Source organism: Cervus canadensis, chromosome 1, assembly GCF_019320065.1.
Source record: "Cervus canadensis isolate Bull #8, Minnesota chromosome 1, ASM1932006v1, whole genome shotgun sequence".
NCBI lineage: Eukaryota > Metazoa > Chordata > Mammalia > Artiodactyla > Cervidae > Cervus > Cervus canadensis.
In genome coordinates, this window is record NC_057386.1 from 9,663,336 (window position 1) to 9,679,603 (window position 16,268).

Sequence of the window (16,268 nt, forward strand, 5' to 3'; positions counted from 1 at the left end):
GTCCTAAGATGCTGGGGAAGTGCTATCTCTGAGATACCTCCAGGCCCTGTGTGCTTTGCGGGGCCTTGCAGATTTGGGGGTGCAGAAAAAATTGGTGCTTCAATGGAAACTATGCATTCTCTACATGTTGCATATCCTGTTGTTATCTCATTCTAGCTTTTTTTTTTTTTAATTGAGGTATAAAATATGGAGGCATAGTTGATGTACAATATAAGTTTCCATACAACATAGTGATACACAATTTTTAAAGGTTACACTCCATTTCTAGTTATTATAAAATATTGGCTATATTCCCTGTGTTGTACAATATATCCTTGTAGCTTATTTATTTTATACATAGTAGTTTGTACCTCTTCATCTGATTTTAGTTTTCGTCATCTTTTTTACGTGTAAATTGTCTTGCCTAGAGGCTCAGTGATCTCACTCACCCCCCACCCACCCAGCGGAAAAACTCTTTATGCCTCTATTTACGTACTCATTTCAATATTCCTGATCTATACACAATCTCTTTTTTGATTCGCTTTTGAATTGGTTATAATTCTGTCTGAATAAGGAGGACAGTCTTTAACACTTGTCCATATTTATACTTGAATGAGAATTATGATTTCACTTTTCCCAGAAAATTATCTTTGAAACAGGGGTTAAGCAAACTGAGTTCAGATATCACTTTCACAATTTACTGACTTGGTGACCTTCAGGAGATTGCTCATCTGAAAAGGAACTCACACAAAGGGGTTTTCCGGAGTCCTGGGCTAAGACCCCGCCCACCCCACGCCCACGGCATCAGCCCCGCCCCAGGCCCCGCCCCCAGGCCTTCCTCCGCTACAAAGGCCGGGCGGCAGGTGCGCCAGCCCACAGAGCGAGCCGGGTGTCCAGCCTGAGCCTAGTAGGGGCGGGGCAACCGCGCAGAGAAGTCCCCATTGGCCGGTGGGCGGTGGCGGTGGCGGGTCTCGGCCTGCGATTGGCCGGTGGCCGGCGGGTGGCGCGGGCGGGGCAACGTCATGGAGGCGGCAGGGACAGGGACCCGGACGGCGGCGCGGCGGCAGGAGCGGCGGCTGCAGGCGCCAGCGACCGTGGAGAAGCAGCGGGATCGGCGGCCGAGAGGGCGGCTGGCCCGGAGAAGGTGGGTAAGAGGTCGCCGGGAGAATTCTGCGGCTCGATCCGGCGGCCGGGCAGTGGGCCGGAGTCTTTGGGCCCCTGGCCCAGGCCAAGGGAGGCCCTGGGCGCAGGACAGCGGTCTTCGGCCCCCACGCTCACTGTTCGCGGCGGGTTCTGCCCGTCGTCCCTCCCGCCCCGCACAGCAGCAGGCACGGACAGTCTCGGAGCCTGGGTGCGACCCCAGCAGCGGGCGCGTCTGGGAATCCTGGCGCCCTGACCAGAAGGTCCGACATCCTCATCTGAGAAATGGGTTGACCACGCCTCCCTCCCCTGGCCTTGGGTCTGCAGAGAGATTTTAGTTGCTCAGTGCAGACCAGTGGGTGTAATTAGGATTATTAGTGTCCATGCTGGGGAGGACAGGGAGGGTGCCTGGCCCGGGACATCTGAACTGGTCTTTGAGGAGGTGGAGGACTTCAGTAGGTGGAGACTGCAGAAAAGGGCGTTCTAGTGTGAGGGAACAGAATGGGCAAAGGCACGTTTCCATAGTTTGCATTAAAACATGTAAACCAGAGGACGTCTCCCCCTGCACGTCTTCATGGGGTCTGGTCCCTTTGCTTCTACAGGCTCTTTTTCTTTACCCTATTATTAAAAACAGAAACAACAACAAAAAAAACAATTCAACTCCTTCTTTGCTTAGAATTGAAGAGGATCAAGAAGAAGCAGTCTTTCGAGAAGTGGTCAGTTTTACCCCAGACCCTTTGCCAGGTGAGAAGGACCGAGGCTCTGAACACTGTGTCCATGTTCACTCTGGGGCTTCTGGGCAGGGCTGCCCCTTCCCCATCTCAAGTTCTCTATTATGAATTCCATAATTTCCACTGATTCCTCGCTGTTTCCCTCCTCTGATCAGTTAGATATTATGAGAAGGACACCACCAGACCCATCAGCTTTTACTTGTCTTCCCTGGAGGAACTCTTGGCGTGGACACCCGATGCGGAGGATGGCTTTAATGTGGCCTTGGGGCCCCCCGAGTGTCGGCAGCCCCCTCTGAGCAGCCGGAGGCCCCGAACTTTGATGTGCCATGACATGATGGGCGGGTACTTGGATGACAAGTGAGGACACTGTGAGCGCATGGCCTGGCATGATGGGATGGAGGGGAGGGGCTGTGCCCGGTGGTGGAAGGAGCACTGGATGTGGAGTCAGGAGTCAGCCAGCCCACCCTGCCACCTACTGGGAGAGGAACTCAGGCTTCAGCCTTTCATCTGCAAGAAGAGGGGACTGGATTAGGGGATAGCTTATGCCTCCTTCAGCCCTGAAACTGATTCTGTGGACTGCCTGCACCTGAAGTCAGGGAGGCTGGAGAAAGCACCGTTGCAGGGACCTTCTTCAGACCACCTGGCCTAGTAACTTGGTTCTTCTGCTGATTTCTTTCCTTCACCCTCCTTAGTCCCGTTCTATCTTGGCCTGCTGGTTCTGGAATCATTCCACTCCCTCCCCCACCCCACCCCAGCCGGGGGCATTTCTTCCCAAGTTCCTGCAGGGTCAGCTTAGAGATCTTGTTGTTTAGTCACTAGGTTGTGTCTGACTCTTTGCAAACCCATGAACTGTAGCCCCTTAGGCTCCTCTGTCCATGGGATTTCCCAGGCAAAAATACTGGAATGGATTGCCATCCTCCTCCAGGGGATCTTTCTGACCCAGGGATCGAACCCAGGTCTCCTGGACTGGCAGGTGAATTCTTTACCACTGAGTCACCGGGGAAACCATTAGAGATCTTTAAATATCCATAAAACAAGCTTGGACACAATAATTGATGGGAAGCCTTGAGTTGGAGCTGGCCATCAAGGTACAGAAGCGGGTGATGAAGCCACTGGTGCAGCTCATGTGGTTGTCAACCCCAACTGTACCTGCAAGCCGGCTGTGTCCTAGTGAACTGCAGATGTTGGAATAGAGCAGGGCCCCGGGCACTTGGAGGTCTGCGTGAGCCCCTTCAGGTCTCTTTCCTCGTGTTCTGCCTGTCTGTTCATTGAGGCTAAACATGCTCAGTCTTTCGGATCTGATAGCAGGTGCCTGTTGGACCTGGTGAAAATGCTTCCCTTAAGACTAATCCTCCCAGGACTTCCCTGGTGGTCTGGTGGTTAAGAATCCGCCTTCCAATGAAGAGGGTGCGGGTTCGACCCCTGGTCAGGGAACTAAGATCCCACATGTTGTGGGGCAGCTAAGTCCACATGTCACAACTACTGAGCCTATGTGCTCTGGAGCTCACACTGCAACTAGAGAGCCCCAGGATCCCACCTGCTACAACTAAGACCCGACGCAGCAAAAAAAAAAAAACCAAAACTAACCCTCTTGACATCCAGGCTGTGACCTGGTGCTACTTCTCAGCCCAGTCACTGGGCAGGGCCTGGCTCACAACAACCTTTAGTGCCAACTGGATGGAACTAAAGAGAAACTTCACTTGTGTTGCCCTCCCTTTTCACCCTGGGGTCACCATGTCCTCGTCTGTTTCTGGGTCCTGATTTTGTTCTCTTTCTTCATCCAGGTTTATTCAAGGCTCAGCCACACAGACTCCCTATTCTTTTTACCATTGGCAGTACATCGACATCTTCGTGTACTTCAGCCATCACACGGTCACCATCCCCCCAGTAGGCTGGACCAACGCTGCCCACAGGCATGGGGTCTGCGTGCTGGGTAAGAGCCAAGGACCCACCTCCAACCCAACCAGACTCGTTGGCACACCTGTCAGGGGCCCCAGTAATAAAAGGGTTTGGGCTTAGGGTACTCTTGGCTGGGTAGACCTCCTCACCTGCCTTGATGAGTAAGGACAGGGGAAGGCAAACTTGTTTTGGAAAGGAAATATTCTCAGCTTTCCAGGCCACTGAGTCACATACTGGGGCTGCCAGAGAGATAACAGCTCCCACAGACAATAAACAAACAAATGGGCTTGACTGTGATCCCGTAAGCCTGTTTTTGCAAGAACTGGGGGCAGGATGTAGGATGTAGGTGGTCCACCCCTGGGGGAGAGCAGTGCTTCCCAAGCCTTTCCCTGCATCTGAATAATTTATTGTCTAACACTGATTTCGGGGCCCTGCCCCCAGAGTGTCCGAGTCATCTGATATCTGGGGACACTGGGAATTTGGAATCTAACAATTTTTTTGCAGGCGACAGTGATGCTGATGGTGCAGGAACCACACCCCGGGAATTGCTGGGTAGAAGGGGAAATGATCCCCTGGCCCGACCTCGTTTCTCTCCTGCCCCACAGGGACTTTCATCACTGAATGGAAAGACGGGGAGCGGCTCTGCGAGGCCTTCCTGGCCGGGGACGAGCGCTCGTACCGGGCGGTGGCCGATCAGCTGGTCCTGATCGCCCAGTTTTTCCGATTTGACGGCTGGCTGATCAACATTGAGAATTCTCTGAGTGTGAGCATGCCTGCCCCTGGTGCCTGGCCCGCCAGCCCCTGCGCCCCGTGGGGACCCTCCGCTGTGCTCCTCAGCCTCACCAGGCCGGGTCCCTGCCTCCGCAGCGCTTCCTGCATCCCAGCTAGAGCTGGCTCCAACCTCCAGCCCCTCTGCCTCTTCACAGGCAGATGGACATTCTCCAGCGTGATGTCCAGGAGCCTTGCCTGGCTGAGCTTTGCTTCTCTGGCTCCTTCGAGGCGGCCCTGTCTTCCTCCTCTGTCTCTGCTCTGCTTGGGCTGCATGTGTGACTTCCCTTTCATGGTGTCCTCCCTTTTCATTGGGTTTTATCTTCTCTGGATTGCGGAGTTCATGTCCTTCCTGCTTCAGAAAGAAAGGAAAGTCGGACCTCTGGCTGGACCAGAGGTCCAGCTGCTCAGCAGCTGCGGGGCCGAGGGGCTTCTAGGACCTGTTTGCCCCTGGGGTTAAGTGTCCTCCTGTCTGTCCGGGGCCAGGCACTCCTCACGACAGGCCTCTCTGGGCCTCACGGAAGGTCTGTCTCCACCCCTTTCTCCAGCTGGCCGCCGTGGGGAACGTGCCCCACTTCCTCCGGTACCTGACCTCTCAGCTGCATCAGCAGGTCCCCGGGGGCCTGGTGCTCTGGTACGACAGTGTGGTGAGCAGCGGGCAGCTCAAATGGCAGGACGAGCTCAACGAACAGAACAGGTGAGCCTGCAGGAGGGCGGCCCGGGCCCCTGGGCAGGGCTGGGAGCTCCCTCTGCCTCCCGGAGGTGTTGTCTATAGACAGCTGCCCTGAGGGAAAGTGAGGGAGAGAGCAGAGGTGTTTGGTACCCCGACCACCAGCAGACAGAATTAACGCCTTGTCAGCCTGGCAGCGCCCAGGGTTACCGGCCAAGTTTGTGAGCTGGGTGCGGGCTCTTGGGGACTGCTTGGTCCTGGAGGCAGGCAGCATGTAGTTTGTGGGCTCAGCGGATGCAGGTGCTTGAGGGGAGAAGGCCTGAGCTTCACGGCCCACCTGTGCCGCCCCCCAGGGTCTTCTTCGATTCCTGCGACGGCTTCTTCACCAACTATAACTGGCGGGAGGAGCATCTGGAGCGGATGCTGGGGCAGGCCGGGGAGCGCCTGGCTGACGTGTACGTGGGTGTGGACGTGTTCGCCCGCGGGAATGTCGTCGGGGGCCGGTTCGACACAAACAAGGTGGGTGGTGGCCTCTGAGGCCGGGGAGGTGGTGGCCGTGGCCTGGGTGCCTCGTGTTCCTGTGGCCCCCTCATTCCCACCTGCACCTCACGGGAAAGAGAGGCAGCAATCATCCTCCCCCAAGTGGGGACACCGAGGCCCCGAGCACAAGCTGTGCCCTAAAATCCTAACTTTCAGCCCATTTCTACAGATGGTACGGTTTTTCCGTAGATGCTGAGGGACAAAAGCACCTGTTCCGACCACGAGTCTCATCGATAGCTCTACTTCCTTCTGGACCCCGTGCTTTGAGGGGCACCTAGCTGGCAGTTAGAGCATCATGTGGACGGGGGTGGGCTAGGGCCAGAAGCCAGGGAGCACGTTGTGGTGTTTCCTTAGCTCATGGCGAAGGACTGAGGCCACACACCCACAGTTTTGGGAGCTGCTGGTCTGATTAACTAGCGAGGTTTTTCTGGCGAGGGAAGTCTGTCTGCAGTGAGAAAAGAGGAACAGGGGCCCGCGGGGGGCGCCGCACCTGGTGTGGGATAAACAGGGAATCAACCCATCCCCAGGCTGTCAATCCTGCCCGTCCCAGGTGCGCGGGGACGTTCTCAACTCATTAATTAAGCTTTTAAGTGAATAAATTAATCCAATAACTGAAGATTCTCTCCGCCCCCCTGTGAGTCTGATAATAGAACATGAAGTGTAGTGAGAGAGAGAGAGACGTGTCTCCCGTGGGCGCCCCGCCTACAGACCCCTGCCCCTCGGATTTTTCCCTCCGCGCCTCCCCGCCGCCTCGCGCCCTCTTCTGGGCAGCTGCGGAACTGCAGGGATGAACCGTAAAAGCCCCGAAGGTTGCGCCTTCCCTAAGCCCCTCATCCTGTGCGTGGACTCTGGTTGTTAGCACGGGGGCATCTCCCTGACTTCTGTCTCCCCAGTCGCTGGAGTTGATTCGGAAGCACGGGTTCTCAGCGGCCCTGTTCGCGCCTGGCTGGGTGTACGAGTGTTTGGAGAAGGGCGATTTCTTCCAGAACCAGGACAAGTGAGTCCCAGGCGTCCCAGGGCCTGGGTGTGGCCAGTGGCAGGGAGAGTCTCAGGTGATTTCCCCAGCTTCTGGCCATGCTCACCTGAAGAGTGGGGGTTGAGACAAGGCACGGGACTCAGCTGCCCTGGCTGCTCTGGGGGTCCTTGAGACCAGTTACGCAGGAAGGATGAAAGTTGGGGACCCCAAGGGACCACTTCCCACAGATGCTCAGCGGGGGCCAACATCACTTGGAAAGGGGTGCAGGAAAGCCTAGGGCCCTGAGAGTGAGTTTGGGGCGCTGCAGTGCCCTCTGGAGACCTGAGCCTCCATGCATTTCTCTGTAGGTTCTGGAGTTTGCTGGAACGCTACTTGCCCACACACAGCATCTGCTCCTTGCCCTTTGTCACTTCCTTCTGCCTGGGCATGGGGACTCGAAGAGTCTGCTATGGCCAGGTGTGTGGGTCCTGCGCTGCGTGGCCGGGGGCCAGGGGCTTCCTGGACGTGGCTGCGTCTGGGCAAAGGGGCTGCCTTCTCTCGGGTCTTTGGTCCTCCCCTGGGACTGGTGGGAGGGGCATCTGTCTGCCCCCAGTGCCCCCCTCCACCTCTGCCTCACCCTTCAGGAGGAGGCCGTGGGGCCCTGGTACCACCCGAGTGCCCAGGAGATCCAGCCCCTGTTTGGAGAGCACAGGCTGGAAGGGAACGGGCGGGGCTGGGTGAAGACACACTGCTGCCTGGAGGACGCCTGGAACGGGGGCAGCTCTCTGCTCATCCGGGGGCTGATTCCGCCCGAGGTTGGAACCGTGGCTGTGAGGTAGGTGAGTGAGGGGGGCCGGAACCTGGGGCCCATCAGCTGCCCCTGTCATCCTTGTCGGTTGCTAAAACCGGGCAGGTGGGCAGCAGAGGCCAGGAGGAGGACAAACGGGGATTTTGTTTTACTGTGTGAAGAACATGCAACATCCAGTTTACCGTCTTCGCCACTTTGAGCATCCAGGAGAGTAGCCTCAGCTGCCTGCACTCTGTTGCGTGCCTCTTCTGCCCAGCAGCCTGGCCCCCTCCCCATCCTGGAGGGAAAAGTTGGCGGCGGGACTCGGAGCAGCGCCCGCTTTCCAGCAGTCTCCCCGCAGCCTCTCATCGCTGGACCTTCCTCCTCCAGGTTGTTCTCCCTGCAGGTCCCAGTGCCACCCAAGATCTTCCTGTCCTTGGTGTACAAGCTGGAAGGGCCTTCGGCTGTGGGGGTGGCTTTGGAGCTCACCACAGGGGACGCGGGCAGCTGTCACGTGGGAGGCATCTCTGCGCTGAGTGGTGAGTGGACGTGGTTGGTGCCTCCCTTCCTTACAGGCTTCTCCCTTCTCAGGGGGTCTCTCGGGGAGGAGGAGGCTAGGGGTGTGGAGGCTGCTTGGGTCCAGGTGCCGCTCTGAGCCAGGCCTGGATGGGGGGTTCACCTCTCAACCGGAACCTCTGGGCTGCGGTGGCCCTGTGGCGTGGGGTTGGACGTGTGTGCCCATGGCGGCTCTCCTGCCAGCAGTGCCCCGAGAGGGACGATGTCCCCTGGCCAGTCCTGAACATCCATCCCCGAGCTTCCCTCCTCTCCTCCCTGTCCTCCATCCCCCAAGGCCTCAACCCATTGAGCTGAGCACCTAGGGCCACCAGGGTGTCTTGGGGGGCCCCTAGCTCTCTGTTCAGTGACACCTCCCAGTGTGGTTTCCTTTGGACTCCCCTTGTTAAAGTTCTGTGTCTCTTCTCCCAGCAGAAACCAGCTCCAGGCGCAGTCCCCGACCCCTCCGAGTGCCCCCAACCAAGCTGGCCAAATGGGTGGGCCGCTGCGGCCAGCAGCTCAGTGGGGGCTGGGTCCAGCGGTGAGTCCCCGCCCCATCTTTCCTGTTGAGTCCCCAGCAGAGGATGGCCACACCATGGTGGGGATTGGAGAGTGAGGGGCCCTCCACTGAGAAACCACAGAATTGGAGGGATGTAGGGCCCATGGGCCAGTCCTCCCAGATTTCAGGCAGCTCAGTGGCACAAGCCCAGGATGCTTGCTGGGAGCAGTCATGATCACGGTCATGGCTTAGGTCCGGGTTTCCCACTGATCACAGGGTCCACTTTGGGATGGATATCCCTGTGGCTCTGGGCTTCTGTGAGCAGCCTGTCTGCAGGTGCCAGGCTGAGGCCCCTTGTGACTGGTCTCTGTCTGTCTCTCCCAGCTGCTACGAAGTGAATCTGCGGGGCTGCCTCCTGCAAGACCTCTTCGTTAATTTCTCCCGGCCTCCGGGCAGCCAGAAGGAGGAGAACTTCATCTGTCGCCTTGGAGAGCTCCAGGTGAGGCATCCCAGGGACCTGGATGGAGCTCGGCTGGGGCGTCTGTGCCCTTTGCAGACAAGGCCGGACACCTGCCTGCCCCCTCCTCTGGCTCAGAGGGGAGCTGGGGCAGGGGTGCCAGGGCTGGGACCGTGCAGGGCCAGGCACCCCCCCCACCCCCCAACCTGCCCTAGGCTCCCGGGCTGAGCTTAGTCTTGTCTCTTCTGCCAGGTGGTGGATGCCAACAGCCTGCTGACGCCGCTCCCCCAGGTGCAGGCCGTGACGGTCTCGCACGTGCGCTGGCAGCCGGCCGCCTCCGAGCGGGAGGGCGGCCCCGCCGGGCTCCGGCTCAGCTGCACTCTCCACTGGGCCTACCTCCTTCCCCGCGTCCGGTGCTTCCGGATCCACTGCTGCCGAGGATCGGAAGGTGGCTCTCCCGGCAGTGGGCCTTCGGAGCCTGGGAGGCCCAGGCTGCTGGGCCTGGCTTTTGTCAACCAGTATCGGATAGTGGACCTGGCAGTGGCAGCCGCGGAGCCTGGCCGGGATGGCCGTGTGGAGTTCCTGGTGGAGCCTGTCCCCAAAGAGGGGTTCCTGGTGCCTCGGGCCGAGTGGGGCAGGGCGGCCATGCTCTACTCCATGCCCCGCACGTGAGCAGACATTAAAGCAGAGTCTCCTATCTCAAGGCTAAAGGCTTCTTCTGCGCCGGGGCCTCACAAGTGTTCAGGAAAGACCCGGGTCTCCAGGGCTGGACGAGAAGACCGTGGGCGAGCAGGCTGTGGCTCTTCATTGGGGCATTGCAATAGGAAAGCTGAGAAGTCGGTTTGCTGAGTTGATAATTCCCAGGGGTGAATGGACACCCTGCCCCACCCCAGTCTTGGTCTCATCTCTCTCAGTAGTATACTATACCAGGTACAATAGGATACTATACTAGGTACAAGTGAAAAGATTTGGGAACATTTAGCCTAGAGAATTCCATAAAGGGTATTGCCTAATAGGCTGAGAGACACTTATGCTGACAATGGTGACCTTTCATTCCTGCAGTTGGAACAATTAGGAAGGAGCTTCATAGTGGCAGGAGGGCCCTGAGATGCTTCCAAGGGTGGGAATGAGATAGAGGGGCCATGATGGGGGTGCAGAGCTGGGATTGGGGGGGTGGTAGCATAGGAACAGCAGCCCCTGCAGGTGCTGGGAGGGGCTCCCCGGGGTGCCTTCTACCCCAGCCGTGGGAGCCCCCAGCCAGTCTGTGCCAGGTCACACCAGCCCCCAGCAGGGTGGGCACATGGGCCAGACCACCTGGTGACCTGGCTTTCCTGGTATACTGTTCCCCAGAGCCAGAGCCACTTCTGGAACGTCCCCACTGGCCCTGGGTCCTGCTTCGTCTCTTCTGGGTTGTAGGTGGGAGCTAGTGAGCCCAGTGAGCTTGGGCAGCAGGTGGCCGGGCAGCGCCCAGGAAGGCCCTTTGGGCTGCACCCAGCAGCCCCAAGCCCTGTGTGGGGGCTCCGGGTCGCCTCCTGCCTCCACACCCTCCTGCTCAGCCGGTCCCTTGAGCAGGTGTTAGCCCGGAGCATCACGGCGCGGGGGCCGCAGCTCTCTCCACTGCGGTCCCTCCTCCTGCTTCCTTCTCTCTGCAGCACCTCCCTCCACCCCTCTGCCCAAGCTGAGGCTGCTCAGCGGTTCTGCACAGGGACGAGGCGGGGGTCAGCGAGCCAGAGACAGCGCCTCCTGCCACACAGCTCCCCTTTGACACATGGGTGGCTTCCTGGGAGGGATCTTGGCCCCGCAGCCTTGGGGAACCCTGCTCCCCTCCCCTCTAGAGGCCCAAGTGGGCTCTGCTGTGGCCCTCTGGTGAAGGCCCTTGGCCCCTTGTTCTTGGGGGGCCTCTCACCTCCAGGCCCCATAGGCCAGTGATGGAGGTGTTACTTCCCGGTTCCTCTTGTCCTCCCCTCTGTGCTACGAGATGTGGATGATGCCAAGGGCCAGGACACTCTGAGGTGACCTCCCAGCTGGAGGGTGGGCCTCCTATGCCAGCTCGGGGTCAGCAGACTTGATTGAGGCTGCAGGGAAGGGAGAGGCCGCCAGGCGGCACTGTAGCCACACTGCGTCTGCCCTGGCCCTCGGAACTGGGAGAGGACAGTGGCTCAGGGGTAAAGAATCTGCCTGCCAAGCAGGAGACACAGGGCATAGGTGGGGTTGACCCCTGGGTCGGGAAGATCCCCTGGAGAAGGAAATACCAACCCACTCCAGTACTCTTGGCCTGAGAAATCCCACAGACAGGAGGACAGGGGGGCTACGGTCCACGGGGTCGCTGAAGAGTCAGACACTCAGACTTAGCCACTGAGCCTGCACGCGCAGGACACAGGAGTCTCCTTCTCGGCGGACAATGGCCTCTGTCTCAACCTGCCCTGCTTCCCAGGTGCCCATGTGCCCCTTTCACAGCCCCACGCAGGAACTCAGGTTCCAGGTCTTTCCTAACTGGGAACGTTTTATTCTTCACACCCCACATGTGCAGCCCAGCTCAGTCCCAGGGTGGGAAGAGGTTTGTTTGGGAGGGGATGATGGCTCCGGCAGGCCAGGAAGCCACCTCCAGTGTCTGACCCTGAACAGGCCTCCCAGCACCCCTGGTTCTCCCAGGAGACTGTCAGGGTTGGGGAACTGCTCCCTTGACTTTCCCTGGAAATGTTTTGAGCCTCCCCATTTTGAACTGGGGGTGAGGGCTCCCGCCTGCCCCTGCCGCGGGCACGTAGCCAGGCACCCAGAAGTGGGCAGCACAGCTCTGATGCCCTGCTGCTCTTATTTCAGGAGCACCCCCCTCTTCCTTTTTTAAGTGCTGGTTTTCCGAATATTTTATGCAGAGAAGGAGGGAAAATTTATAGTGGCAATTATTTTCTCACAGTCTGGTGAGCAAGCAATTAGAGGTAAGGGGGTTTAGCGGAGCGTGGCGTGCGGAGGGATCGCACAGCCCCGGCTCCCCTAGAGCACGGTCCCCGGTCCCGCCGACGTAAAGGCTCGTATGTAGGAAAATTAATATGTCGGCATTTAAGCCCGTGCCCCTCTGGTGTGTGTAATCGCCCTGAAATAAATTATCCGGCGCTGTGAAAAATGAAGAGCGTGGGTCCTGGCGAGACGTGGACGGGGCAGTGTGGTTGGGTTTGGAGTCCGCCGCTCATCGCAGCCCCCAGCCCACGGCTTTCAGGCTGCTGGTTTGAATTCTGCTGCTTCGCCTCCCAGCTCTCCCTCCTCTCCCGGGGGTGGGGGTTGGGGGGTGGCAGCCACTCTCCTCCACCCCATCCCCACCAGGGTTGGGGGCTCACAGGGGTGGCGAAGAGGGGGCTTACCTTTAAGCAGCTCCGTTCCTCGGGACCACGGCTGGCCCCGAGTGCAGCAGCCTCAACCGCCCAGCTTGCCCTCTCTCATCCAGATGCCCCACTGGGGTGGGGGGCAGGCTGGGGTCTGCCTGCGGTCAGGCCCCATCAGGGACCATGTGGGGCAGTAACTGCGGAGCGGCAGCCAGTTGGGGGGTTGGTGGGGTGGTGGGGTGGGGCTGCCGCCTTATACCCTGCCGGTCACTTCACAGACCTTACCCGCAGGCTAGGAGCCCTGCCTCCAGACTCGGGATGGGCTGGAGGAGACAACAGTCTGGAGGAGAGGATGGGGGGTGCTAGAGTCTCTCCCAGAAGGGTCTTCTGACTCCCCCTGGCCGTCTGGCTTCCTGGGAGAAAGAAGCTGCCTGTCCTGGTCCTCTGTGCCCAGGGGGGCCAGCCAATCAAAAAGAGTCGTCCTGGTTCGAAGAAAAATCTTTATTAATAATCTTAATAATAATAATACGGTTGATTTAAATGGTCACACCTTGGAAGCATACAGAATGGTAAGAAAGGAAGCCTGGGGCCTGGCTGCAGTCCTGGGGGGGCAGGGGGTGGGGGGCGGGGGGGCGCAGGGCCGGGGGCGGGGGGTGCGGAGCAGGAAAGGGCCCAGAACAGCAGAGGGTCGAGGGGCCTGTACAGAGGATGAAGCCGGAGGCGGCGCGGGGCTATGTACACCGGGAATAGAAAAGGAGACTCGTCTCAGTAGCTTCAGGAGCTGATGCTGAATATAAAGTGAGGTGTATTTTCTTTTCTTTTTTTCACCTTTTAAGTTTCATGAGACAGTGGAGCCATGTTGGCAGCCTACATCTTTTGTTCTTTTCTGCTGCTTCCCTGCCTCCAGCTCTCCCTGCCTGGCCAGGGGCTCCTCCCTGCTGCCCACTGTCTGCGGCCACCCTGGGACCTGATCTGGGAGCAGGGGAAGAGGGCCGCGGACCACCCAGGCCTTCCCCTACCCCCGCGCTCTCCCTGCTCGGACGTGCCGTCCAGACCCACAGCACCATGACCCCAACCTCACCCTGCAGCCAGGCGCTGGCCAGTCCCGTCCCTCTGTTCCAGCTGCAGCGGTGAGGCTGGCCTTCCCTCCCCTGGGCCAGACCCAGGGCCGCCTCCAGAAAGGGAACCAGAAACCCACCAGTCCGAGCAAGTCCTCAGCCTGCAGGCCCCCACCCCCTGGCCGGGCAGCCGGAGCCCCCTGACGTGGAGGGGCCCTGGGTGCCCCGGAGTTCTGGAAAGACATCAGCCCTTGGTGTTGGGTTCGGAGCCCAGGGCTGCTGCTGGTCAGTCCCTGCCACCTCCTCTTCCTCAGGTTTGCAGGACACGGGTGTTGGCGGTGAGGCAGGAGGGGTAGCTGGGGCCCAGAGCAGGAGACACGGGTAGGGGGGTGACCGGGCACAGCCGAAGCCCTGGGATGAGAAGCCGACCCCCTCCCCGCGCCCGTTCCCTCTGTTGGCACCATCAGCAGCCAAGGTCAAGTCCTGCTGGCCGCTCCTCCTGCTCGGGCCTGCATCTTCTCGCCACTGGCCCCACGCTGCCCCGAGTGGGGCCCGGAAGGAAGACTTGGTAGAAAATGAGGCGCCCCCCTACCCCTCCACCCCCCATCTTCCCGCAGACTTGCTCCCTCGCTGCGGTGGGTGCGGCGGCTCGCGGGCTCACGGACTCGGACGTGGTGGATGCTTCTCGGTTTGGTTGGTTGTTTTTGTTGCTTGGATCTGAACATCTTTTTTTTTTTATTATTATTATTTTGTTTTTTGTTTTGTGAATTTTTTTTTGTGATTTTTTTTGTTTTGTTTTTGCCCTTCATGGTCCAAGAAGGAAACGGCAGAAGCTTTCACTACAACAGAAACAGAAAGGCAGGACTTGCAGTTCCCAGAAGCAACTGCCGGGTGTGCTACGGGGTGGGGGGTGGGGGAGCAGGATCTGGGACCCTGGGTGCCAGGTGGGTGGGAGGGAGGGCACCCCCACACCGGCCCCACTCCCAGCTTCAGGAGCCCCCTCATCTTGATTAAGGGCATTGAATGCAGACCTCCGCCCTCCAGTGGGGGCGGAGTGGGGAGGATGGGGTGGCGGGGACGGAAGAGCCGCAGTGTGCCCAGCGGTAGAAGCTACTGGTAGATTCTGCTAAGACCTGGGTGGGCAGGACGGGGCTGCTCGGGGCGGATGAGGTCAGAGGTCAGGGCATGGTGGGTGGACGGCGCTGCATGGGCCACGGTGGGGTTCTGGAATGAGGCAGCTGAGAGGGTCTTCAGGCAGTGGAGGTGAGCTGGCTGGGTACCCTCTAGAGGCCTGCCCACCCTGCCAACCGGAAACGATGTGCTGGTGGGGTGGGCGGAGGCTCACGCCTTGGCTGGCAGGGACCTGCACCCTCTAGCTGGCTGTCCATACCCCCAGAAGCCAGCTCTGGCACATAGGAGCCCAGGGCCTCCTTGACCTGGCCACTTTCTCCTGTAACAGAGGTGCCAGGGCTGCACATGAAGCTTCCAGAAGCTCCCCCAGCCATCTCAGCTTTACCTGCAGGCCCCAGAGCCCTGCAGCAGAGTTGAGCCCCGAGCTTCTCCGGACAGGAGGTGGGTGCTAAGTACTGTCCCGCCAGAGGGGCTGGGCGGTGAGTAACGCCTTGCCCTGCTCTCTCGCTCAGACTCCCCTTCCAGAAATGTACCCGGAAAAGAACATTTCAAGCTTGGGGAAGGGAAGGCAGTGCTGCACTCAAATACAGACCCGGGTGCCAAGCTGGCAGGGACCCCGTCTCCAGAGCGTGGCCAGATTGGAGAGACTCACGAGTGTGGGCAGAGGGGCAGACAAGCTAAGGGAGGGCCTCCAGGCACTGCAGGGCTGACAATTTTTAGACTCTTTCGTTTCTTATAACAGAGGCTAAGGAACCCCTGAGGCTGGTGCGGTTCCCCCGTGACTTGTGACAACTTCAGCAGGAAACATCAGTCAGATTTAATCAGAAACGTGAGTTTAGCTAAATGGAGACAAGGAGGGCAGAGACAGCTACTCCTGAGATTAGCTGGGTGAAGGTCAGGAGTGACCACTGTCGAGGCTGGGAACCCACCAAGTGGGGCAGATAGACAAGAGCCCCTCGCCGCCTGAACCCCAGGGGCAGGGGCAGGGCTGTGGCCAGACTGGCTGGGGTGGCTTCCTGGGGAGGCTGGACTGGTGTCTTCCTTGGGGCAAGGTGGGGACAGGCGGCAGGAGAGTGGGCATGGCTCTCTCGGGCTCTATTGCTAGTCTTGAGAGGAGGTCTTCTGGTAGCCTAGCCCCTCCCCCTTTGTGCATCCTATAACTGAAATGGCTCAGGGCTGGGGGTGCGGTGGGGCACAACATCAACAGAGTCAAAATAGGAACCAAGGTTTCAGACATACAGGGGTGACCATGGTCAAAGACACACACGCCATCGTGGGGGGAGACCAGCTGGCCGGAGGTAAAACCTATGGACTTAAGGAGTCGCGGAGGTCAGCGGCGCGTGTCGCTGACCGGGAGGGGCGCACTGTCCTCGGAGTGGCTGTGCCTGCCTTTGGACTGCTGGGTTTGGTGTGTACTAGGCAGTCAGAGTGAATGCTGTTAGGGGCTGGGCCTCTTGCTAGTAGGGGGTGAAGCGGCTGTACCCTCCTCGGCAGAGGCTAGCCTGCAACATCAAAGATGAAAAACAGCCAATCAGTACCGCCTTTCGGGAGGGGAGGGGGAAAGCAAAAAGCAAAAAAAAAAAAAAAAAAAAAGAAAAACAAAAAGAGAAACAGCTAAATCCCGACTTCTGTCCCCCCTCCTTCCGTTCTGCCTTGGGGAGAATGGACGCTGGTTGTCATGGCAGCCGGAGGGGTGCTGGGCCTATTTCCGATGTGGTTGGTGGTCTTGGGGTCAGAGAGGTGCTGGGGTCACCAGCCACGGAGCTTCTGGATAACGAGGTCTGA

At 59.0% G+C, this 16,268-nt stretch overlaps 2 protein-coding genes across 14 annotated transcripts in view; one reads left to right on the top strand and one right to left on the bottom strand.

Annotated features, from left to right (window-relative positions):
• The first annotated feature begins 964 nt into the window (after positions 1 to 964).
• ENGASE (endo-beta-N-acetylglucosaminidase) lies at positions 965 to 9,680 on the top strand. 4 transcript variants are annotated; one of them, XM_043462405.1, is made up of 14 exons: positions 965 to 1,123; positions 1,796 to 1,863; positions 2,006 to 2,207; positions 3,635 to 3,783; positions 4,355 to 4,512; positions 5,066 to 5,214; positions 5,541 to 5,706; positions 6,621 to 6,724; positions 7,051 to 7,159; positions 7,327 to 7,517; positions 7,860 to 8,008; positions 8,454 to 8,562; positions 8,905 to 9,019; positions 9,230 to 9,680. In XM_043462405.1, the coding sequence occupies exons 1-14, from the start codon at positions 1,002 to 1,004 to the stop codon at positions 9,647 to 9,649; spliced, it is 2,211 nt and encodes a 736-aa protein (XP_043318340.1). In that variant the 5' UTR covers positions 965 to 1,001; the 3' UTR covers positions 9,650 to 9,680. The 4 variants fall into 4 exon arrangements, with proteins under 4 accessions (XP_043318340.1, XP_043318344.1, XP_043318356.1 ...); XM_043462409.1 differs by having other exon boundaries at positions 8,457 to 8,562; XM_043462421.1 differs by having other exon boundaries at positions 1,053 to 1,123; positions 2,010 to 2,218; positions 3,687 to 3,783.
• A 3,100-nt stretch (positions 9,681 to 12,780) lies between these two features.
• Positions 12,781 to 16,268, bottom strand: part of RBFOX3 (RNA binding fox-1 homolog 3) — a 430,522-nt gene continuing 427,034 nt past the window's right edge. For 4 of the 10 annotated variants that reach the window (XM_043462453.1, XM_043462461.1, XM_043462464.1 and 1 more), the window contains one exon: positions 14,237 to 15,985. In XM_043462453.1, the coding sequence (XP_043318388.1) occupies positions 15,941 to 15,985 (45 nt within the window). In that variant the 3' untranslated portion in view covers positions 14,237 to 15,940. Of the gene's footprint in view, positions 14,192 to 14,231; positions 15,986 to 16,268 lie in introns of those variants that run through there. The other 6 variants (XM_043462445.1, XM_043462487.1, XM_043462469.1 and 3 more) reach the window with 4 other exon arrangements.